The sequence below is a fragment of the Mytilus edulis genome, chromosome 1, assembly GCF_963676685.1.
Source record: "Mytilus edulis chromosome 1, xbMytEdul2.2, whole genome shotgun sequence".
NCBI classification, from domain to species: Eukaryota; Metazoa; Mollusca; class Bivalvia; order Mytilida; family Mytilidae; genus Mytilus; species Mytilus edulis.
The window spans coordinates 80844738-80871050 of record NC_092344.1 but is presented as its reverse complement, the minus strand read 5'-3'; the positions used below and the strand labels follow the sequence as shown (position 1 = coordinate 80871050).

Genomic DNA, 26313 nt, shown 5'->3' with positions numbered 1-26313 from the left:
TGGTTTCACTCTTTCACATTTGGAAAATAACATAATATGACATAAATTTAAAGTTCCCATCATAATAAACATGTGCTGTGTGGATGCAGTAGAATGTGTCCTGGTGCCTGTAGTGTATGCACTTATATTTTGACAGGGTTTTTGCTTGCTGTCTACATATTTTATCAATGTTCTGTTCTCAAGTTGTCTCATTGGCAACCATAGCTCATCTTCTTATTTCTATATGTGTACTGAGTTTCAAGTTAATGTGGCTGATGGTTAGTGGGCTTGATCACTGAACAATGAAAATTAGGTCAAGGACAATAGGATCAACAGAAATTTCAAAACAAAAGGCATCTATATACAAAGTATGAAGGATCCAGGTCTTCTACCTTCTTAAATATAAAGCTTTTAAGACGTTTTTCAACACTGCCGCAACTTCTCTCAACAACTAGTTACCCTAAGGATGATTGTGGTCAAGTTTGGTTTCATTTGGCAATTTCCAAGAAGAAAGTTGATGTACATAAAAAGATAACACATACCATGTGATGGCAATAGCTCAAACTACCTGTTTTAGCCAGGTGATTTGATAACAATTGTTCTAGTACACCACAGTATTCGTTTTTTAAGGTGAAGACACATGTTTTACATCACAAGTGATGATCTTTTTATTGCTAATTTATCTTCCAAATTTGAGGCAAAGAACATAATGAAAACCAGAACAAACCTGAAAGATTAAGTTTCACATGTTTATTGATTTTAATGCATGATAATCACACACACAACACAATGGTACCAATATATACAAAAGTATATATAAACAATTCACCTCTTCTAGGTAATAAATATACAATCGCAAATTTACAACTGCTTAATTCTCCTCAATAATGTCATAATTCATTACTCCTAATAAAATTAATAAATACTTTAAATTAAAAGGGGAGGGGGAACAAAAAATAAACATCTTGTCATGTTCAAGAAGAGAAATAAACTAAACATACTACTGTTTCTGTCTAATGGTACTGTTGAAATGGTTCACCTTTCTGTTGGATGAAGCAATTTTGTTTACTATATATATATATTGAAGTAAGATAAGATTCAGGAAATCTAGGTCATTAAGTATTAATTTTGAAAACTCATAATATTTTCAAGAAAGAGACAATTCAAAAGACTGTTCGATCGTACACTTTGTCTCATACAAAGTTAAAAGACGAAAAGATCTTGTCCTTAACCCTCAGAACTACTGTATTCATAGGGTATGAATAACATGTCTGAGCTATCTGTCCCTGTGGAATTAAAACTTATTACCATCCATTTATTTCATATCAATTTTCTGGAATGGTTATACCATACTTTTAGTAAGTATTTCAAAATAATATCATTATATCCATAAACCCCAAAAACTGTGCACTTTCATCTAGGTGAAAATATTTTTTATACTTATAAGAGTGATCAAGGCGATGAAATAATGAAAATAAACTGTTGAAAAAATGCCTCAAAAAAACTCAATGATATTGTCAGGTGATACCGCTTACTGATCTATTACAAGAGTACAAATATACAAAATATGAAATTCATATTACAAATCATAATATGAACTGTACAAGAAAAAGGTATACAATAATGTTAAGAAAATGTTAGATTGTTGATAGTCATTTAATGCATATTAATAAAAGAAAATATACATTTAAAATCAAATCATATGAGACCTATTCTTTAAATAGGAATCATGTTAAAATCTTAAAAAAAATGAAGTATAAAATCACTTTAAGGTTACTTCAACAAGTGATGTAATTCAAAAGTAGCACAAACAGGGTTAAAAAAGAAAAAAAACTAACAGACTGTAAAACAAGCCTAGGGTAGATGTGGAGCCAAATAGAATGCTTTATATATTTAAATTTTCAATGAATTGGTTATTTATATAATGAAATTTATCTATAAACCAATAAATACATTTTTGAATTTTTACATGTTAAAATTCTTGCTGCCTTTATGAAAATATTATATACTTGTTCTATATATATAATTATAACAGTGTTCCTGAGGAGTGTATCTACAAAGGTTATGAAATAAATTTACAGGAATTTTCTGCACAATATCTCAATTCACTTGTCATATAAATGACAGTCATAAGTGATAGTTACAAACATAAATATTAAGTAGAGTACAGAAATAAACTACAGATATCAACTTCAATAAAAAGCATAATTAAGCTTTCATAAAAAGCAATAGACATGTAAAACTAAGGAAAACATGTTGTTTACATGTGAAATAAAAAATACAACCAATTTGTCAACATTTTTAAGTCTTCTGTTTTGCATGTGTGTTAACTATTGATAGTTTTCATAATCAGACTTTGATCCAGTTATTATACATCATCTTGTGTTTTTTTTTATCACTCCCCAAATATGGCAAATTGGGAACCTGCTTTAAAAGAATGCTGGAAAACTTAACTTGGAGGCCTGTTACAATATAGTAAACCCTGTAAAAAAAATAATTTCTGTATTCACTTTTAAAAGAAAGTTAATTTAATTTTCACATAATATTGTTTTAGAATACTTTACATTCATGAAATTAATCATACAAAGATGATCAGAGATTTTTTTTCCACAAGACAAAAGTTAATAAAACTTGTTCTAGTAAAAATAAATAATCATCACAGTAGTCAGCTTTGTAAAATCATCTTTCTTATAGTTCACACTGTCCTGGTCAATAAATAATTAAGTAAATAAGACAAGAACAAAAAACAACACAAAATTGTTACTTTTTCTTTTTCCTTACAAAGTGTAATATTGAAATGACTGAAAAAAAGTTGGGATTACCCAAAAGGGAGAAAAAACATATTTTCACCTCTGACTTTAACTATCAGCATGAAATAAATCCTTCTTGGTTTCCACAAAAATGGAATACAAATGAAGATCCAACTTTTAACACCTAAAACAATTTTGTAACAAACATAATCCAAACAACAACTCTAACTTATGAATTCTTAATACAACTGTCAAAAAAATAATTTCTCTGTCAATTTAACTGTGTGAATCTGTTCACTAACAATGTTATTTTATTTGGCTGAATAAAACTTAACATCCTTCAGGGGAAGACCAATGCTATTCAGTGGATAAAGGGAGATGTGATATCAGTAGAACTAGTTCATGCAATCTAAGCTGCCATGTTATTGCACAATATCTTCATTTGTCACCAAGTAACTTAGAATAGGAGATCTTTGGTTTGACTCTCCTTCCATGCTCTGCAATTTCATGTTCAATTTCATCATCATAGAATAAATTAAATCTTCTCTCTGTTGCAGTTGACTGGAAAAAAAAATGTTCATTTGATAATATTCAAGTAAAAATCCCAATTGGATGTAAATTTTTTCATTTATTTTAATTAAGAAGTCTTCAGATTTTAATTAAAATTTGCTATATTTTCAACCTATCCCAATGGGGTTCTAAACTATCTTAAATCACATTTTTCACAAATTTTGTATAGAAAGATATACAAATCCATGAGATGACATATTTTATCTGTATTGCTTGATAATTTACTTTTGTATCTCTTATCAATTCATGTCTTATTATTTTTTAAATTTTAAACTAATTTCTTCATTTAATGTTTCCAGAAACTGTAACTTACCAGTCTTGATTTGACTTGTTTTGGTAGTTCTTCCGTCTGCAGCCATAGTTCATCTCGTTTATGTGGTTTTTCGGTACCATCAGCCATTTCAATCTTAAATACAAATAACATCATTAAAATTCATTGTTTTTCTATTCCTATGGACTCCAAAATATCTAACTCATTTATAATCATTTTGCGGTGCATTTGCATCATGTCACCTACCAACCAACAACTAATACAGTCATCCTTAAGGACAAGGTACGATAAGGCCTGTTTTTGGCCCCCCTATTTTCTCATTTTCTAAATTTTGTTTTGGAGAGCTACTTATTAAATATTCCCTTAGATTTTGAGTTTGTTTGAATGAACTTCAAAAACAGCCTTATCGTACCTTGTCCTTTCTCCCACATTTTTTTTCAATTATTTATCTATCATTCATATACTATACATAATCTTAATTTCTGAAATTTTTCTATGAAAACATAAATTAAAACTATTGCCAAGTGAACCATCTTAGTATTAGTATACTTTTTTGCCTTTACATTTCATTTACAACTTAAATCTATCAGCATCGTATTCGGCATAGAAACATAATCAGGCCATTTTTTGAGTTGAGTTATCTCCCTTAAACAATATAAAAAGTTGTTGGTAAAAAAATAATTCATACACTGTGCACTACTTTCTACTTGTGTAATTTTAAAAAAAACTATATACTTTATACATAGGCCACCAACACACACCTATTAAACATGGAACTTTATTTATAACTCAGAATTTGGTCAAATCTTTTATTTAATGATCTATATTTTTACAATTATTTTAAAGTAAAATAGCTCAATAATTTTGAACAAGATTGCTTTTTGTATTTTCTAATAAACCGTTTCCTCCTTATTGACTTACAATTTTGCTGATTACAGCCCATCAGGTAAGACTAAGATTGTGATTGCAGAAGATATCATCAATTTTATAACAATGATATAATGAAAAGTCATACAATAGTGTGTACTTACTGTATACATGCAGTGATCTTTGGTTCCCCTGAATGTTGCTCCATATAAATCACCATCTGTCCATTTGACCCATACTTTGGCACCAACAGGAGGTGGACCATCAGACACATCATAGTTCTGAAATAAAAAATCCCAAATTTTACTTTCAAATTATCAATATCCAGTTCTGAAATATCCCTCACTTTATATGGGTTCATGTCTATTGACATCAGAATTTAACTGTTATCTTTTGTTCTGTTAATGTTTACTAGAGGAATTATTACAATTTTTTTTCTGTCTATGAAGAAATGACATCAGAAAAGTGGTGTAAACTGACACAAGGGTTATCTAAAAGTGTGCACCACATTTTAAAGGTTATTACAGAGAGAAAAAAATATTTCAGTTATTCCTTAAAATTTAATTCTAGATTTCATTTATAAGGAGTAAATCATGAAAAAGACGTTGATGACCTCACAAAATTATGTCTTGGAGCCGGTAGACTATAAACTTACAGCCAATCAGAAGGGGTATTACATCCAAAAGAAAATTACAACCTAAAAGAAAATGAACTTGGTCTTGTTTCAAAAAGTTTGTCTGAATTTAATGCAAAATGGCATTCCATCTTGACCTCATTCATACTTTTTCATGAATACACAACATTGTGTGTAAAATTAAACCCTCCGTTTTCATCCTAGAAATCAAAGATATTCATCATACTATTATCCTTAAATAACCTCCTATTATATAACTTACATCGAGATCTTCTGGATACAAATCATCACTAAATGAGCCATCCTCAAAGTCCACACTATAATATGTCTGGCCTTCTACTTTTACAATATTACAAAGGTAATATCTTGTGTTTTTGTGTTTTACATAGGCTTTATCTCCTACTTTTAATTCTGTCAACTCTCTGTCTCTAGCCACCTGGAATCAGATATATTACTAACTACATTTGTTATCAAATTCATTGATTATCCGATTTAAATCAAAGACAAACAAATAAGATTTTAAAAGTCAAATTAGAACTTTTAGAAAGCATTTTAATACATAGAACTGGTTATACCAGCATATAATTTCTACTGAAACCTCAATAATTTCAAATCAGCACTTAGATAATTTTAGGACAAATACGAGGTAATATTAGAAGTTACTACAATAATTGATTACATCGGGAATGACGGTATAGTACAAAGTATGCTGGATTGATTGATATATTGTTGTTTGCTAAACATCCAAATGTTAAAATTCTGATGCAGAATTACGTATGGTGTCAAACCACTTCCAGCAATGTACATTTACACAAAGTTTTCTTAATCATCTGGAAGGATCTTTTTTGATGAGGTGTCATATAAAGGGAATGTCATTGCTTTTAAAGTTATCATTGGACCAAACAGCATTCAAAAGGACACAAAGACTGCACAACATCATTAACAGATGGAAGTTGAATTCTTTATTAACCCAATACATTCTTTTTTAAGGAATTGCCGTCAACTGACCTTTTCCTTTGTATTGTGTTTGTTACATGTGATATAGACAGGATAAGGCCAGTCACTTGTTTCAAACATTACTCCGGCAGCATAAGCACATGTCACATGGAAGGAAGAGGTACATCTACCATTGGAGCACTGGATACATGCTCCATAAGATTTATCACTGTTTTGTAAAGGTTGGCAAAACATACATTTCTGAAAAAAAGGTAATCATCTATTAAAGCATTTGCTTGAATGTCTTGTATTAGCAATATACATTGACAACATGCAACTTGTTTGTTAATGAGTCTAACACAAGCAGGTTAAAAACAGGTAATCATACTGACATCAAGAATACATTTATAGACAAATAAATACTAAGGTCTATTTCCATTCAATTCTCAATCATTTAAAGAAAAATTAATAAACAAAGCTGCAGTCAAAATAAAATGAAGCAAAATTAAAAAAATGCTCTTCATAGTTACGATTTCCAGAGAATTTTAAAACAAAACCTACCAGCCTAGCCCTTTCCACTGTGATAGTATCTACATTTATAGGTTCTCTCTTGTGAATATTTACAAATTTAACTTCTGGCAGAGCTAAAGCACAAACAACATGACACCATTTACCATTTGTAGTAGGTTTTAATGCACCACCTCGTAGACAACATAAACAGCATTCCTGTAAACATTTAAAGGAAACAATAATACACAAATTGATAGGTCAAATCCAAACACCAGACACTGTCTATGTGTTATCCAAATTTACCTAAAAAATTCTAAATGACTCTTCATAATATCAAATCTGTATTGTATGAACAGCTCTTTATAAATCAAAATCAATAAGACTATTTTCATATTACTGACTTTTGACTGTATTATATAATTTTTTAACAGGTTACCTGTCTTTGGTCCTTTCTAATTCCATTCTCAATTTTACCTACTCTGCAGTTGAACATCCTAGTACTCAGTCAAGAATAAACAAAATCGTAAATCAAATGTATAATTGGTGCAATTTTGGGGGGAAATTTACTGTTTTCTGATGATTTTGTCATGAATAGAAAACTTATAACAGTTAATTTTCCCCCAAATTGTACCAATTTAAAGCTTGATTCTACTTGTTTACGTTGCTTTTACTTGACCTAGTACCAGGATGTCTTACAGAACAATTAACCGGTTGAAAAAATATAAATTCCAGAGTCAAAAGTCAGTATTATGAAAATGGTCTCTTGTTTGAATAGCTGTGGTTAAAATTTAATTTGCACTGGTCAAAAAAATAAATCAGTTAGCTTATGAAAGGTTTCTGTTGTATTTAGCATTTTTTAAATTATATGTCATTAAAAAAGGATTACTGTTTTCAACTAATATATTACAAACACGTTTTACATTGGAAGGTTTGCATCCATTCTTTTCATTTTTCCTTGAAAGATGTGTGCGAGATTTATTTATTTTGATGTGTGTGATTAGTTAAAGACTTACAGCTGACAACTGATTTCTAGTACATCTTGTACATGTCCAGTTCTTTTTATTCCTGGGTACATCTGACACACCATAACAACCTGAAATATAAATTAATAAAATGTATCACATAACAATAATCATTTTCATTTGCTCTAGTTTTGTAAAATAGGGTATGGAAACTTAAAATTGCAAATCATGAGGGAATTTAAATTAAAATACTAAAGAAAGAATTTTTTTGTCAGTTAACGAAGATCCAAAAATTTTAACACCCTTTTTGTTTTATAAAATTGCTATAACCGGAAACTAATCCTGCACAACTTTTTCAGTAATAAAACTGCAATTTAGATTACTATGATAATCCAAAATACCCTTCCATTTGTTGTTTTTTAGACCCCAGGAGATATCAGACTGATAGCTAATTATCAAACTTACTGGCATGAACTGTTACTTTACAGTTTTCACAAGTCAAAATTTGGCTGAGGCCTTCTTTGTCTACTGATGAATTCACAGCAAATGGTCTCTTATTGTCCTTACTACAAGCAAAACACATTTCAGGAATCATTGGTAAGGTACGCACATTCTTTGCTGGTTTGCTTCCATCCTTTGAAGAAGATATTCTCTGAAAGTTCAAATAAAAATATACTATTACAAGACTTGCTATCTATATCTGAGCATATGCATTGCTTATATCAGGCAGGTGTTACCTGTGTCAGGCTGTGAAAAACATTATTTTGGTGATCATTTTTGGTAATCAGTGGGAAAGTGCAACTGTTGTAACAAAAAATATAATAATTTAATATTTACTAACATAAATTTTTGTTTTTAATAAATATTTTTTGCTTTGTTTTGTCAATTTGTTTCCCTTCTTATCTGTTTACCTAAAAAAATTGATATATTTAAAAGAAAGTGTTTTGTTTAAAAATTGTAATTTTATATATGTAAAAAATCAGTGAGCCTGTACTCCAACATATAACTAATAATAATAATAATAATTTTACATTTTTTTTCTGATCTTTATTAAAAATGTTTGTAAATGTTGTTGTACTGTCTCAGTAAATCTTTCCCATATATTTTCATATTTACTGAATGTTTTCCCTACTCTTAGGTATGATATATTTTAATAAGAATTACTTACAGATAGTGGTTTGAACAGTGCACAGATGCTACAATAAGGTTCCACCTTGGCTAATGTCTGATTAAATGTCTGTTCTGCAGCAAAGTTCAGTAGTAAATGTTGCCATAAATTTCTGATAGGTTTTGTCCATGGCTCTGTTGTAATGCTTGTGGGTATTATCACAGGTTCTACACCAATATCTAAAAAAAAAATTCAACAAGGCTGATAATATGAAACTTGTTAAAGATGTGGACTATCATATTTTGATTTTTAATTGGGTTCTTTATTGAGGAAATATTTTACATAGATTTGTTTAAAATTCAATGAGAGAATTGCCTTTCATAAACACTCCCAAAATATAAGGGGTCACAGGCCATATTTTCTTGAAAAATTTATTTAAAAATTAAATTTAAACATATTGTCCTATCAAATTCAATATACTTATCTGCCCTTGATTTTTAAAAGATTTTTTCTTTAAAAAACAAACTGAACTTTTTTTTATGATTTAATCTTTAAATGTCAAATTTTACTTGTTTCTGATGTATTGGTAAACTATTTTCAAACCAAAATAATACTTTTGTAACTTGAACAGAAGATATTCTAAGAAAAAGACATCTACTTAAAAAGAATTTCATTAACCAAAATTATCAACGATGATTGCTTTATATCAAATTTAAAATATCTTTTATAAACATACATATAAAATAGATACCAGACATGCCAGGTATTGTATAATTACCCAAGATATGTTCAGTTCAGTTTTATATCTGCTGGTATACAATGTACCAGTAGTTCAATCAATGAAATAGACATATCAGTATTATTTTAATTCCCATATAAACCCACGATGATCAAATGAAATAAATCTGCTGTAGATGTGCATATTGAGGAGTTCAATTTCGATTGAGTGTCAGTATGGTTTTGTTGTTTGTATTGTTGTACAATCTCCCTAACTGCAAAATTTTTCTCTTACAAATCTAAATGTTTTACTAAGAAAATATAAAATACCTTTTTCTGAATCATTTCTTTTCCTCTTTTCTACTTTTGGTGTCTTTTCGCCACTTTTTCTCTTCTTCCTTTTAGGTACCTCTTCAGACGATGAGTATGAAGCCTCAGACTGACTTGTGGGATTCTGATTTTCATCTAACCGATTCTTTAATGTTTCTGTTAGCATTTTCAGATTTCTCTTCTGTTCATCAGCTGTTTGCTTAGACTGCTGAGATCTTTTCATTGCCTAAAATGTATTTATATAAGGACTTCGTACCAACATACACAATTTTTTATGAGCATTAAAAATCCACAAATAAAATGAAAATCCTATACTTTGTAGACTTCTTAATCTGTAAGTTTTAATGAACCGGAAACAATTTATTTAAACTTTTTAATCGAATCAATAATCCTTTATGTATTTTTGTACCCAAAAAGTCTACTCTAAGCTTTGTTGAAGATAGTTGTTTCTTTCTTGTTGAGTGAATTGATTGTTCATTATGACTCACTCTGTTTTCGTGGTTTTACATGTTTTGAAGTTCTGGTCTACAGAATACCTGATTAAAATTATTGCAGAAATATGTATTATGGAATATTTATTTATATAGAGTATTTATCTATGCTTCATGTGTATTATCTTCAAAGAAACTTTTCATTTTAACATAAACCATATGTTACATCCTGTTCTGCACCTCCTTCATAATGACCATGTTGTTCAATTTTAATTTGAAACAATTGATATGCATAACCAAAAATCATCTCAATCCAAAACAAATGCTTTATTTTACACTGAACAATTATTTTGAATTTGTGTTTTGTAATTTCATTTACAGCTGAAACTTATCCTGAAAGGTATTAATTAAGAGCACCTCCTTATTAACATAATTTACCTTTTTTGGTGAGTCATCAGAGTTTGAGGCTTCACTTGGCTCTGATTTCCTTCCCTTTGATTTCGCTCCACTACCAGAAAATGAGCTATAACTAGAAGTCTGAACCATTGTTTGAAGTAATTCTCCATTAGGGCCACCTTTGTATAATGACTGTTTCTTTGGAGGTTTTTCCTTTTTCACCTCCTTACAACTTTCCACTTCCTTGACAACCATTGATGAATTACTGGATGAGACAACTGGTTTAATAGTTTCAGCACTAGATTTACTTGATGCTTGTGAGATTGGAACAATAGGTTGAGGTACCAGTTGTAACACCTTATTAGGACTAACAATTGCCCCATAAGCTTGATCACTGTCCATTGTATCAAGTGATTTACTTGATGTTACAGAACTCTGTACATTGTGTGGTGATATAACAGAAATAGGAGTTTTATTTACACTATTTTGAATTGAAGCACTATTTACTGATTTGGCTAAACTTATGGCTTGAGATGGAGTTTTTGACACTATGGATTGAAATAATGGCGTTTTAGAATCTACCTGAAAATGTTTTGCTGGTGCTGGATGAATCTGTGTTACACCTTGTAATAAAAACTGAGTAGTTCCAAATTGTGGACTACCACCAAACTGTGGCACAGATTTGGATAAAAGAGATCCTGGTTTAACAGTTGTCTGATTTACAATATTTTTGACAAGAGCTGATGCTGGTTTGGAAGTAGTCGGTGTTTGAACAACACTAGTTGGAGTTGTACTAACATTAATCACTTGTTTTCCTTGCACAGAGCCACCTGAAGGTGTAAGGATATATGATACATTCCTTTGAGATGGTGTCGGTATAACATTCCTTTGAGACGGTGTAGGTATCACATTTACAACATTCACAGTCTTTGTCGCATTTGTTGTTTGAGAATTTAGACACAGATTTGGTTGTACCTGCACAACTTTACTTCCTAAGACAATGGGATTTCCTGCAGATACCAATATGGTATTAGTGTTGCCATTATTAGGTGCTGAACCTACTTTCACAGAAGCTGCCTTTTCCCTTGAAGCCTTTAAGAGTTGGTTGACTGTCAGTGAATTTGTAGCCTTATTAATGACTTGAATTGGCTGAGGAGTTGGTTTCGTCTCAGTTACACCCTTATTAACACTGCCTACTATGCTATTAACCTGTGATGCCCTAGTACTGGAAATAATTGTAGTAGGCATAGAGGGAGCGCCAGTACCAGAGGTAGTCATCACAGGTATACTCACTAAAAAAGTCTGCGGCTGAGAGGTATTCTGTTGCAGAACAATATTCTGACCTGGTAGAAAATTCCCAGGAGATCCCAAGCGAATGGGATTCTGAATCACACGGCCAACATTAGAAAATGCTGGTCTCTGGGTTGCAGTGGTATTCTGAGATCTTGGAGAAATGACTGTGGAGCCTCTGGCAATATTCTGTCTTCCCATTAAATTTGTTTGCTGTACCAATCTTGGTGGACTACTTAATAAATTAACTTGTCTAGAATTAATATCAGGTGATAAAAGTGATTGACCAGCTGCTCTTGGTTGTTGTTGAATAATTCTAACATGTCCCGGTGTTCTCTTTTGATCTGATGCAGATTGAACTAATGACACATTTGATATAGAGGATACGGTACTACTACTTAAACATTTGTCCTTTGATTCTGACTCAGTTACCTCCTTTTTAGGGTTAAGTACACTAGAAGCTAATTCAAACACCTGATTCATATTAGAAAATAAGTCTTGTTGACTTCCTGTTAGTTTCATTGGTGGTTTGACAACTACAGGAGATGGTGTAGTATCTGACGAAGAAACTACCGATGATAAATTCATTAAATTTCCTGATGGTGAATGACTGACAGAGATACTATTTGAAACTTGTGTAACAGCTGTCATACTAGCAGAAGTATTTTGATAAGTCTCTGTAGTAGAAGTAACGGTAGATGTGGATAATTCGTGTTTTTCTGTTTTTATGGATGGTTCCTGTTTTATTGTGGCTGTAGCTACAGTAATATTGGTGGATATTGAAGGACTATCTCTTGTTAGTAATGATCTAAACAAAGGTGAGTTTTTCATATGATCATTGGCTGTAGACATGGCAGTAGAAACAGACAAATCCAATACTTGTGATTTGTGATCATTGTAACTATTACAATATTGATGTTCTGATTTAATAGATGCTCCAAGTGAATGTAAACCAAGCTTAGAATACGGATCATAAACCTTAGACGAAACAGTAGGGTTTGACTTTGGAGATATCATTGTGTGAGTTCTTGGTGATAATGCCTGTTTAGACTTTGGTGGTAATGCCTGTTGTGATCTTGGTGATAAAGCTTGATGTGACCTTGGTGATATAGCTTGATGTGACCTTGGTGATATAACTTGTTGTAATCTTGGTGAAAGAGCCTGTTGTAATCTTGGTGATAAAGCCTGCTGTGATCTTGGTGATTTAGGAGCTATGTTGGTGGTCTGCTGTTTTGAAACCATGACTCCTTGGGGATATACAATAATCTCATTGTCCTTTGTTTGACCTCTAGAAAGGTCACTGAATGATAAATGATCACCTGTTGTCTGAATAAATGGAGAAGGCATTTGAAGAGGACTTGTTCCTGGTTTACTGGTACAATTTTGAAGCATTTTCTGTTGTTTTATCCATCTAATTGTTGGCATTAAGAAATTAAGTCTATTGAATTCATCTTCTTTGCTTTGAGTGGATTCCTGCTGTGATAATGGCATAAAAGAGTAGCTAGAACTAGAAGATGGAGGATAACTCTGTCTATGCTTTGTCTTAACTTCTCCTGAATCATGTCGAACTTTCTTTGTTGGAGATGATAATGTTGCGCTAGCAGACTTTTGAGCACTAGGAGGCTGATCATCTAATGAATCAGAAGATACACTTTCATCTGATTTTCGTTTCTTTGGGATTTTGAAATTTGCATCTTTTTTCTGTGAAGGTAAGTAAAAACTAGTACCTTTTGCTGCTACTAAGGATTCAAAAGCTGCTTGAAATGACTTTGGACTGTGTTTTTGTTTTTCCTCTTTGGGTTTTCTGACATCTTCTAAGTACATATCTATTTTTTTTCTGGACGGTAAATTTTTGGTATCTTCCTTCCCACAAATATCCACTTCTTCGTCTTCTGTATCAGAAGCTGAATTACCTCCATCTGCTTCATCTCCACTCTTATCTGTTTCTAAAATTAAAAATCACCAGAATTTCAGAAAAATATAAAAGAAATAGCGAAGTTAAAGACCAATTTCACATGTGACATGTGTATGTTGAAAAAATATATCATCAATGTAAATTAATTAAACAATTCTGATAGTACAACAGTGAACTAGAATTTTCAATTTGTTTGTTATCTGGCAAACCACAAAATAAATTGTCTTAGTTTATTTACCACTTAACATGTTAAATTCATACATAAACTGAGTAGGTGAACAAATCTGATGAACTCTACACCATTCCATATAGAGGGACTGTGGCAAACACCAATTGTCTTTGTTTATCCCAGCAGGGGATCTAATTCACTTGGACATGTAAAAATGTTTTTATTTATGTTAATTTTGCAGCATTTTGTCCAAATATAAAAGAAATGCACTTTTAGTTGTTAAGAGGTTAGAATTCACATGGATAAGAAATGAAAGGTACCATCTGTTTTCTTTTCCATATCTTCTTTTATCTTTTTGATAATATTTTGCACTTTCTGTTCTGTTACTTCTGATTTAATATCTGTTGATGTATCTTCAGTTTTAGGTCGACCTCTTTTCTTTGGTGAATCATCTGTAGAAGTAGAAATTGGATGTCTCTTGGAAACTGTCCCTGAACTGTTAGCTCCAATCAATTTGCTGGTATCTCTACAAATGAACAAATAATGTAAATAAACATTGACCATTCTTTAACCATGTCAGAAAATTGTCTGTTCATTAAATGTATGTAGAAAATGTTTAAATTCTTTAATGTATTGAAATTTAAAAGTATTAGCAAGTAGGAAAATATTGTCAGCAGATCCATAGAGTGCTTACAATCTTTAGCTAATCACTTGAGGTCTGCTAACCAAATATAAAGTTGTTCAGTTCAAAAGTCTGATGAGAAATATTTTGGATGGGTGGAAAAGACAAATGCAATATAGCACCCCCTCCTTGAGTGAGAGTACAATAATAAAGTAAAACCAGATGCTCCGCAGGGCGTAGCTTTATACGACCGCAGAGGTTGAACCCTGAACGGTTAGGGTAAGTATGGACACAACATTCAAGCTGGATTCAGCTCTAAATTTGGATTGTGATTAAATAGTTGACACAGCATAGGTTTCTGACACAGAATGAATGTGTTCTAATGAACTTAAAATTTTTGTTTCTCTTAGAGCAATTCACTATGCTGTTGAATATTAATCCTCTCAAAAAAATGTTTGAAGAAATTTTCTTTTTTATTTATGAAATTTCAAATGAGAAAAATTGAACCCAATTTTTTTAATCACATCCCCCTTTCCCTTATTCCAAAACTAATCTCAATTAAAATTTCTAATGGAGTTTGCAACAATAACTACTCATTTAAATACATCATAAAATATTAATATGTAAAAAAACTGCTTGTTATCACTGAATGGTAAAGATTATTTTAATTTATCAGTTGGTAGTAAAAAGTGAATATACATTGTATATTGTATATAACAAAGATTTAAGTTGATTCTGGACAAAGAAAGATAACTCCAATTAAAAAAAAATCTTGCTATTGCACAATATTTTGCAATTAGATATTTCTTGCTTACTATTCTGGACAAAGAAAGATAACTCTAATTAATTTTTTTTTTGATATTTCACAATATTGTGCAATTAGATATTTCTTGCCATTGCGCAATACTGTGCAATTGAAAAGACTTGCTATTACACAATACTTAATATAATAATTTTAGATCCTGATTTGGACCAACTTGAAAACTGGGCCCATAATAAAAAATCTAAGTACATTTTTGGATTCAGCATATCAAAGAACTTCAAGATTTCAATTTTTGTTAAAATCAGACTAAGTTTAATTTTGGACCCTTTGGACTTTAGTGTAGACCAATTTGAAAACAGGACCAAAAATGAAGAATCTACATACACAGTTAGATTTGGAATATCAAAGAACCCCATTTATTCAATTTTTGATGAAATCAAACAAAGTTTACTTTTGGACCCCGATTTGGACCAACTTGAAAACTGGGCCAATAATCAAGAATCTAAGTACATTTTTAGATTCAGCATATCAAAGAACCTAACTGATTCATTTTTTGTCAAAATCAAACTAAGTTTAATTTTGGACCCTTTGGACCTTAATGTAGACCAATTTGAAAACGGGACCAAAAGTTAAGAATCTACATACACAGTCATGACAGTTAGATTCAGCATATCAAAGAACCCCAATTATTCAATTTTGATGAAATCAAACAAAAGTTTAATTTTGGACCCTTTGGGCCCCTTAATATGTTGGGACCAAAACTCCCAAAATCAAACCCAACCTTTCTTTTATGGTCATAAACCTTGTGTTTAAATTTCATAGATTTCTATTTACTTCTACTAACGTTATGGTGCGAAAACCAAGAAAAATGCTTATTTGGGTCCCTTTTTGGCCCCTAATTCCTAAACTGTTGGGACCTAAACTCCCAAAATCAATACAAACCTTCCTTTTGTAGTCATTAACATTGTGTTTAAATTTCATTGATTTCTATTTACTTAAACTAATGTTATTGTGCGAAAACCAAGAATAATGCTTATTTGGGCCCTTTTTTGGCCCCTAATTCCTAAACTGTTGAGACCAAAACTCCCAAAATCAATCCCAACCGTTCTTTTGTGGTCATAAACCTTGTGTCAAAATTTCATAGATTTCTATTAACTTAAACTAAAGTTATAGTGCGAAAACCAAGAAAATGCTTATTTGGGCCCTTTTTGGCCCCTAATTCCTAAAATGTTGGGACCAAAACTCCCAAAATCAATACCAACCTTCCTTTTGTGGTCATAAACCTTGTGTTAAAATTTCATAGATTTCCATTCACTTTTACTAAAGTTAGAGTGCGAAAACTAAAAGTATTCGGACGCCGGACGACGACGACGACGACGACGACGCAGACGCCAACATGATAGCAATATACGACGAAAATTTTTTCAAAATTTGCGGTCGTATAAAAAGAAAGAATATGGGGTATCCATTCATGACACAAAATCAGTATATACACAGCAAAAAACATAAAAGACAAAGGAACAGCGCTTTTATTTCTGTTCTTCATCTTAAAGTCACAGCGAGATTGTTTTAAAGAATTCTTCAAAAGCCTTCTGAATGGCAGTGAAATACAAGTATAGGTCTATTGTTGACAAGTGTGTAAAAAATAAAATAGATACCTGTTTTTGTGATATAATTTGCTCTGATCATCTTCAGGGTGATGTCCTATATCCTTGCCCTCTTTCCAAAAAGGATATCTTTCAGGCTGGAATCTTTTAACAAATGTATCCATGCTTATTTTAACTCCATCTTTCCTACATTTGCACTATAATGTATAAGATTTATGGTTAATATATTTATTTACAAAACTTTTAAAAAATTGCAAATATAAACAATTAAGAATTTTGAATGTCCTGTAATTTTGTTTAGAATTAGATACAAATTAATCTTATATCTGATTTAGAAAGAGAACAGAAAAGTGTCACAAATTAAAAGTTATCACAAAGTTTCTTTTATCTCAAATTTTCCTGTAAACAATAACACAAACATAATACCCCTTTCCATAATTTTGGTTTCATTTTGCAATTAAATTAAGAAGGAAAAAAAACATTCTATTATTCATATAGTTACTATATTTTATTTTATCTATTTTCCATCTAGTGGTATTTGCTAAAATTATTGAGCAGAGAGTAAAAATAGAATCAACCATTTTCTTTCTGAAAATTGAATTGTTGCAACCTTACCTGATGACATCTTTTTCCATACTCAATCCATCTTTCTGTTGCAAAGTTAGTAGATTCAGCACAGTTAAATCCATGGTTATATCCTGCATGGTAACCAAAAGGAAATGTGACCATAAATTCTCCAGCCTCTTGTGTGATCTGAAAATAAAAACAATGAATTATACATACTTAAAATTTTAAGTTCCTCTCACTTCAAATCCTAAACATTTGTTAATTCTTGGCTCCAAATTCCAGTTAAATTTTTAACTGTTTCACTAATTTTTACCACTTTTTAAAATTTAGACAAGCAAGCAGTCAAAATCCCTGGGTCCAAATACAATCAAACTTGTCATTTCTATTCAATGTCAAAATATTATATTATTTATAAAAGCTTACAATTCTAACTTCTATGTTTAGGGAAATTGCTCATAATGATTACCTAAGTTCTTCGATGCCATTTACATCATTACGTAGAAAGTTTTCCATAATGAGTTAACAGTTATTCCCCTTGGCCATGTTGATGAAGAGCAAACTGGTTAGTTTTTACTAACCAAATTTATGTATGTGGAAATAAATGTATAGTATAACTCAACTTATGTCAACGAAAATCTATCTTTATTGAGATAGTGAGGGCAACTTTCCTTTTATTGAGATTGTGAGGACAACTTTTTTTTACTTTATCTATAAATCCACTTTTCAGATCTATATTATAGTCTGATGGATAGCTATCCTATATTGAATATTTAGTAATTTACTAATTCAGATATTCTTACCTTGTTAAAGGGTATAGAGTATTGCTTCAGGATTGCTGGTGAGATAAGTGTCATTTTATGTCTCAGGAAAGCTGGACAAGATTGGTAACTGCTAGGGAAAAACCCTGAAAAAGAAAGAATCTGCTTATGTAATCTGACTTAATGTTTAAAAGACATCACAATCTTACAAACAAAAATATATAAGAAATAAATATAATTAAATCAGTTATATCTCAATTTAATATGCATCTGTAAAAACTTGAGCTAAAATAACGTTAAAATTCCAATCAAATTATCTTTGAAGAAAAAAAAAAATCAAATACATGTACAACAATTAGGACAATTTCAAAATGATTTATATTCATTCATGCTTATCAAAATAGACTAAGTTAATAACTCATCTTACTGCTATAGAATCTCATTTCTCTTAACACAGACAGATTTACTTAATTAAAAATATTTTACCTGCAGCTAATCTTTCTAGTCTTCTTCCATGTTCTGGGGGTATGGCATACCAACTCTTTGGTGCACCAAAATGAACATAATTAATGCTGTATAAATCCATATCCTCAGTATGCCAAGGAAAAGTCGTCTTCCACATTCCAAAGTATAAGTAAGCTGTGTTAACGCCTTCTATCTTGATACCATAATCTCCATTAACATAATCCAGGATGGTTCCAAGACGATTAATGTTCCATATATCTTGATCAGGATCATACAGACTTCCTGATATGTCAGCTCCGTAGATTGGATTCACAAATGTTATGTTCTTCCAATACTTTCTTTCAAGTTCTTCATAGTCAAAATGTCTAGGAGTCTTGTATCTATTGGATAAAAAATATAAAATAAATTAATTAACTACATAACTTCAGTATGGTCATGTTATGTAAATATAACAGGAAAATAATGTTAGTTTTGAAGAATGATTTGCTGTTTAATGGTTTGGTCAGCTAGTGAATTACCAATTTAGTTCTGACGGTATCTGTGTTGTATAATTAGAAAATACAGAGTGCGTTACAAGCATTCAATACTACATTAATTAGTTTTGAGGACTGATCACTTTGCATACAGTGTAGAATATATATCAACTTCTAGTTGAACCTCGAGTTTAGACAGAGCTATGTCTTTTTTTACATTGACCTCTAGATGTTTGGTTATTTTAATTTCTGTTTTGTTAACTTGTTAAATGTAATGCAAGTTTGGAAGACACATTTTCTTAAAACCTAAATCCATTTAATTTGAGATATATTATGAATTATTGTGTGAAAAGTTGTTTCCAACTCAACTTCATTATTACTATTAGATGCCTTTGAACAAATCCCCCATACAATTAATAAACAATAACCCTTAAGAAATTTCAGTGTATCAATGTTTCAAATGTGAACCAGATGCTCCGCAGGGCGTAGCTTTATACGACTGCAGAGGTTGAACCCTGAACGGTTGGGGCAAGTATGGACACAACATTCAAGCTGGATTCAGCTCTAAATTTGGATTGTGATTAAATAGTTGACACAGCATAGGTTTCTGACACAGAATGTATGTGTTCTAATGAACTTAAAATTTTTGTTTTCTCTTAGAGCAATTCACTATGCTGTTGAATATTAATCCTCTCAAAAAAATGTTTGAAGAATTTTTTTTTTTTATTTATGAAATTTCAAATGATAAAAATTGAACCCAATTTTTTTAATCACATCCCCCTTTCCCTTATTACAAAACTAATCTCAATTAAAATTTCTAATGGAATTTGCAACAATAACTACTCATTTAAATACATCATAAAATATTAAGATGTAAAAAAAACTGCTTGTTATCACTGAATGGTAAAGATTATTTTAATTTATCAGTTGGTAGTAAAAAGTGAATATACATTGTATATTGTATATAACAAAGATTTAAGTTGATTCTGGACAAAGAAAGATAACTCCAATTAAAAAAAAATCTTGCTATTGCACAATATTTTGCAATTAGATATTTCTTGCTTACTATTCTGGACAAAGAAAGATAACTCTAATTAAAAAAAAATTTGCTATTTCACAATATTGTGCAATTAGATATTTCTTGCCATTGCGCAATACTTTGCAATTGAGAAGACTTGCTATTGCACAATACTTAATATAATAATTTTAGATCCTGATTTGGACCAACTTGAAAACTGGGCCCATAATAAAAAATCTAAGTACATTTTTGGATTCAGCATATCAAAGAACCCCAAGATTTCAATTTTTGTTAAAATCAGACTAAGTTTAATTTTGGACCATTTGGACTTTAGTGTAGACCAATTTGAAAACAGGACCAAAAATGAAGAATCTACATACACAGTTAGATTTGGTATATCAAAGAACCCCAGTTATTCAATTTTTGATGAAATCAAACAAAGTTTACTTTTGGACCCCGATTTGGACCAACTTGAAAACTGGGCCAATAATCAAGAATCTAAGTACATTTTTAGATTCAGCATATCAAAAAACCTAACTGATTCCTTTTTTGTCAAAATCAAACTAAGTTTAATTTTGGACCCTTTGGACCTTAATGTAGACCAATTTGAAAACGGGACCAAAAGTTAAGAATCTACATACACAGTCATGACAGTTAGATTCGGCATATCAAAGAACCCCAATTATTCAATTTTGATGAAATCAAACAAAGTTTAATTTTGGACCCTTTGGGCCCCTTATTCTGTTGGGACCAAAACTCCCAAAATCAATACCAACCTTCCTTTTATGGTCATAAACCTTGTGTATAAATTTCATAGATTTCTATTTACTTATACTAACGTTATGGTGCGAAAACCAAGAAAAATGCTTATTTGGGTCCCTTTTTGGCCCCTAATTCCTAAACTGTTGGGACCTAAACTCCCAAAATCAATACCAACCTTCCTTTTGTAGTCATTAACATTGTGTTTAAATTTCATTGATTTCTATTTACTTAAACTAAAGTTATTGTGCGAAAACCAAGAATAATGCTTATTTGGGCCCTTTTTTGGCCCCTAATTCCTAAACTGTTGAAACCAAAACTCCCAAAATCAATCCCAACCGTTCTTTTGTGGTCATAAACCTTGTGTCAAAATTTCATAGATTTCTATTAACTTAAACTAAAGTTATAGTGTGAAAACCAAGAAAATGCTTATTTGGGCCCTTTTTGGCCCCTAATTCCTAAAATGTTGGGACCAAAACTCCCAAAATCAATACCAACCTTCCTTTTGTGGTCATAAACCTTGTGTTAAAATTTCATAGATTTCCATTCACTTTTACTAAAGTTAGAGTGCGAAAACTAAAAGTAGTCGGACTTCGACGACGACGCAGACGACGACGCAGACGACGACGCCGTGATAGCAATATACGACGAAAAATTTGAATCATATAATTAACAGTTAAACGGATTGTCACTGCTATCTTCTCGTACCTTTCACTGTTGGCTAATTTTTCAAATTCTTTCACAGTCAGACCTTTCTTTTGTATATTATACTGCTGATATAAGCCCTGACATCCTGTAACCACTTGAGTAATGGGCGAAGGAATAGTCATTTCAAGGTCGTCATAACCATTTCTTCTCGGCTTCCATTCTGCTGGTGGAATAATCTTAAATAATTAAAATTCAAAATTATTTTACATCATGTACATGTCATTTCAAGGGAGCCATTTTAAAATATCTTAATATATTACATAATACATATATGGTGTCTTCTTTTTTCTTTGATTATCACCATCACATGAAGCCTTTTTTTTTCAAGTATAACAATAATATTTACATAGTTAGTTTAAACATATATATTTAAACTAACTATATGAATGCTGTTTTTTTTAATATATATATTGACCGTCAATATTAAAAATCTAGCAAAATACAATGCAAAATACACAGAAAGAACATTTTGTCCATTTCCATAATATACTATTTACATATGTAATGTAATGCTAAGCATCTGAAGTATTTTCAACTATATACATATATGTATGCTATGTAATCATATTTGAACAAAATAAATAAAAATAAAGGTTAACATTGTCATTATTGTAAACAAGTAAATATATATTAATTTATATATTACCTTTGCTATGCCAGCTTTTTGTGCACCTTGTGATTCTATATATGTGATGTATTTGGCAAAGTCTTTAAATTCTTCCATGGTAGGTCTAAACACCATAATTTTGGGGATGTTACTTCCCCCACTAGATGACTCCATGATCTGAAAGAAACAAATCAGATTTAATAATTATAAACATGTTTCCACTTAATTAATGAGGTAAATAGATAGATTGCATTGTGTATCAAGTTTGACTCGAGAAATATTTTATTTGTTAGCCCAGCCTATATACATGTACAATGTATGTACTTAGAGGAAACTTTCACAACCAGATGGGCTACTGAATATTTTGTTAGAAGCTCAAAAGACATGTTGAATATGGGCTCCTATTTTCTAAACATTACAGGATCTACTTGTATATACAATAACATGTAAGCAATTCATATAATTGAATTGTTTGGGCTAGTATATAGAACTACATGTACTAGTATATGTTCAATGCTTAATATGAAGCATTTCAACTTTTCCATTTTAAGTTTCATACAAGGTCCTAAGCTACCATGACACCTGGATTGAAGAGCAAATGGTTACAATGATTTATGCATCTTTGTATATTATTCTATGTCAGCTCATATACAGTGTACCATGTATACTGTCCAATAACTCATAAGATACCCATTTAATACATTAAAGACACTTGATATAATGCACATTAAACACATGTTGTTTCATTTGTTGGAAAGACATAATTTGAGTTGCAGAAGTCATACTCGAGAATAAGAGGGTTTCTTCTCCTTCAGAATCATATGGAGAAGTGGTGAGACTTAAATTACGAGAGATTATTCGCTCCTGGTTAACATTTTTTATAGTTTAGTTTTAATGATCATATACATCTATGTAGAAAGTGCAGTGCAATTGTATACTACTATAATAAGTTCATTATTTTTTGTACTGTCATTGACTGTTCAACGCTATATTGCATGCTTTCAGGGTGACTGCTGGCGGTCACGGTTTTCACAATTTGCGAAAAAATAACAGTTGTGGCGATTAAAATTTGTCATTGGCGAAAGAAATATATAGAAAACAATTTATTTTCATCCATGTTGTTTATTTACTTTTTTGGGGGGTTTCTCGAACTTTACCTGATCAGACAATACTCGGAATTCACCTTGAACTCGTTACGATTTTGACAGAAAATCAATAATCAGCTGATTGCATTTTATAGCTATCTACAACAAATGTCTAATTAATTAAGGTGTTGATAGTATTGTTTGACAAAATAATATGGTTAAATGGCGTCTGTAACATGTCACATAAAGGATTTATTATCCACTCTGCGACGCACGTGTTCGAAGCAAAAAAAAAGTTTGAGAGATTGATCATGGACAACAATGGGACAAACTCATCTTATTGAAAGGGGGGGGGGGGAAATTTTTGAACGAAAAATCAATTACGTTACTTGGCGAAAAAAAGAGAAAAAAATTGGCGAAAAATGTATAATTTCGGTGAAAGTGATGACGAAAAAAATAATTGACCCAGAGGAAACCCTGCATGTTTTATTCTGTGACCTGAGAATATTACTACAATTGTCTCAGTTTATAACTTCAACTTTCATTTGTAGACTGTTGTATAATTGTATTTTTTCCACTGGTTAATAAACAGCCTCAGTGTTGACTAGATTAGCATGATTAGTGATAAAGTAGTAAGACTACTTAGATCACTAGGCATTGATTACTAATTATTATTCAAGTAGTTCAATTAATTAAATTTACTTTTTGGGAAAACTTTGCGCATCATAGTCCATCAAGGGACACAGATGATGAGATATACTGATATATCCCTGAAGGAGGGTAGTAATGCCCTTTACTATCAGGCGTCAAATGGCCATTTAAGGCTACCGTTAGTGTCAAATTGATTAAAAGATTACTGTGATTTGTCAAGATATCCTGTTGTGATTCGTCAGAGGTCTCAAATAATTATCGTTTACGTTACTGTTATTTTTGGAAAAAAATTAACGCGATTCATCAAAATCATTCGCTTTTCTTATCGTCTAAAAGAGAGTGCATAGTATATCGTCATGCACCAAAAATTACCATTATCGTCATTTGGCAAGAATTTTTACCGTTATTCGTCATGAAGGTATCCCCATTGCCACCCTCCTAAAGAAGTCTGCAGAAGGTTTACAGATCAGCTGTTTTGATTTTTAACAACTTGACCTCAGAAGTTTCCAAATACAAGAATTTCTGTTCGGTAAAGAATAGTCATATTGAGAATGTAATTTTAACTTTCAAATTTTTTTTTTATTATTATTTCTCTGCCCAAGTTGGGGGTACCGGTGATCACCAATATGAAAAGTAGTCCCGGCAAAATACTAAATATGACCACAGAATAGTTCTTTCTTGAATCTCAATCATCTCCCCAGTCATTAAGCGACATACTTGTTTTGATTATGCAATTAGTGTAATTGGGGACGTATAATTGTCATATGACAAATACAGAATAGGATTATAAACCATTATTCCCCATCAGTATTTGTAAACAGGAAACGCAGCATACTTCGTTCAATATGGCGGCCGCTGGAACGTTTGCTTACATAGTTCAAGTAACTTTTGACCAAACTGTCACTATGCATCGTTAATTCGACACTTGCAATTAAATATAAGATACTCCATACCATCTCAGCACTGTGCTGACTTATAATTTCTCATTTTGTCACAGTTACCTGAAAATACGTGACAACAACACAATCAAAAATGTATTCCCGAGATTTCTAAACCACTAAGCTCTCAAACAACATCACAATTTAGGACAGTTGAGCAGGATTGTAATAATTTGATATTCCCTGACATAGCTTTGAGCGAACTAAACAATTCTTACCCTTACAAATGTCCTATGGATTTATCTTGAATAATAAAACGGAAATATTAATTCGATAATCTAGTGTTCGTTTAGTTTCCATTTTAGACCGCATAACACTGTAATTTTTTCTGACTACTCGAAAATATATCCCCGATTATATATACTTCATCCCGGCTGATTTTTATGTAATATACATTTAAACATGTTTATTCATAAAATTCTTTGTAGACAGATTTTCCATGCTGCTCCTCGTTTATTTAGTAGTTGTTTCCCAAAGGAACACGAATTCGGTGCTGCGGATGAATAAGCATTTCTTGCATATCATTAATTGGAGTAAAACTATAGTTTGTTTCGAAATATTGATTTATGTAGTGTTTATGTAACACAGTAAAGGGTTTTCATACATTTTTTCACGCTATTTCCGTATACTGTTTTTTTTTAAATTCAAACCGAAGTGTCCGAGGTAAACCATCAACTTATTTTACGAATATTTGACAAACTCGGTTATATAATATCTGTACAGATCGAGTGCACCTTGATGTTCACCAGTGCGGAGCGGAGGTGTCGTGTGTTGGATTTCTTCTTCTTCTTCTTCTTCTGATATACAGTCACAGCTTCATTATTATTGAAGATTACGAACTGTTGCATGCGCGGAGTATATGATTAAAAAATATGAACAAAAATTTATCTTTAACTTAGTAGAATACTTGGTGATATTTACATGAAAGAAAACAACAAGTGATTAAAAAATATGTACATTGTTATTTATAGAATTAAATTTTGTTGTGGAGAACAGTTGGTGTCAACTGATCTCTGTAAATTTCAATGGTTTGACTTGCTACCACAACTTGTGGCAACATGTTCCATTGAATGATTGTTTGCGGAAAGAATGACCATTTGTAGCTGTCTTTAGAGGTGGATATTTGCCGAAATGTTTGAGTATGTAATTTTCTTGTTCTAGTATCTGATGGTATGAGGACTAGTGATGGGATTGCAATGAGTCCATGGATGACCTTGTAGAACATGATAAGTCTGGTTTTGAGGCGGCGCTCACTGACTGAGGGCCATTGTAGTTCGTTTAACATGGATGTAACACTACTGGTGTTGTGGTAATTGTTACATACATATCGGGCCGCACGCCTCTGTACCATTTCTAGCTTATTTTTATAATCTGCTGTGTGTGGATCCCATAGACTACAGGCATATTCAAGTTTTGGTCTCACTATTGATTGGTAAGCACGGGATTTGATACTGGAG

General features: G+C 31.4%; 1 protein-coding gene across 1 annotated transcript; it reads right to left on the bottom strand.

The window, feature by feature from the left end:
- Positions 1-714: 714 nt before the first annotated feature.
- Positions 715-25386, bottom strand: LOC139491734 (lysine-specific demethylase 4C-like). Its single transcript, XM_071279568.1, has 19 exons — positions 25075-25386; positions 22222-22359; positions 21576-21751; positions 18639-18997; positions 18195-18298; positions 17443-17580; positions 16879-17024; positions 14156-14361; positions 10504-13697; positions 9635-9860; positions 8648-8826; positions 7945-8131; positions 7531-7610; positions 6569-6733; positions 6080-6268; positions 5334-5507; positions 4602-4718; positions 3613-3705; positions 715-3290 (listed from the first exon to the last, which is right to left on the bottom strand). Exons 2-19 carry the CDS (start codon positions 22354-22356, stop codon positions 3168-3170), a joined length of 5991 nt encoding a protein of 1996 aa, XP_071135669.1. The 5' UTR covers positions 22357-22359; positions 25075-25386; the 3' UTR covers positions 715-3167.
- Positions 25387-26313: the final 927 nt, after the last annotated feature.

What these genes read in the sequence shown, in the direction of transcription:
- LOC139491734 (XM_071279568.1), bottom strand. Translation starts at nt 22,356, where the DNA reads ATGGAGTCATCTAGTGGGGGAAGTAACATCCCCAAAATTATGGTGTTT. An exon ending in ACTCTATACCCTTTAACAAG is followed by an intron (nt 17,581 to 18,194) that starts GTAAGAATATCT and finishes TTTTATTTTCAG; the next exon opens with ATCACACAAGAGGCTGGAGA. An exon ending in AACACAATACAAAGGAAAAG is followed by an intron (nt 5,508 to 6,079) that starts GTCAGTTGACGG and finishes ATCTGATTCCAG; the next exon opens with GTGGCTAGAGACAGAGAGTT.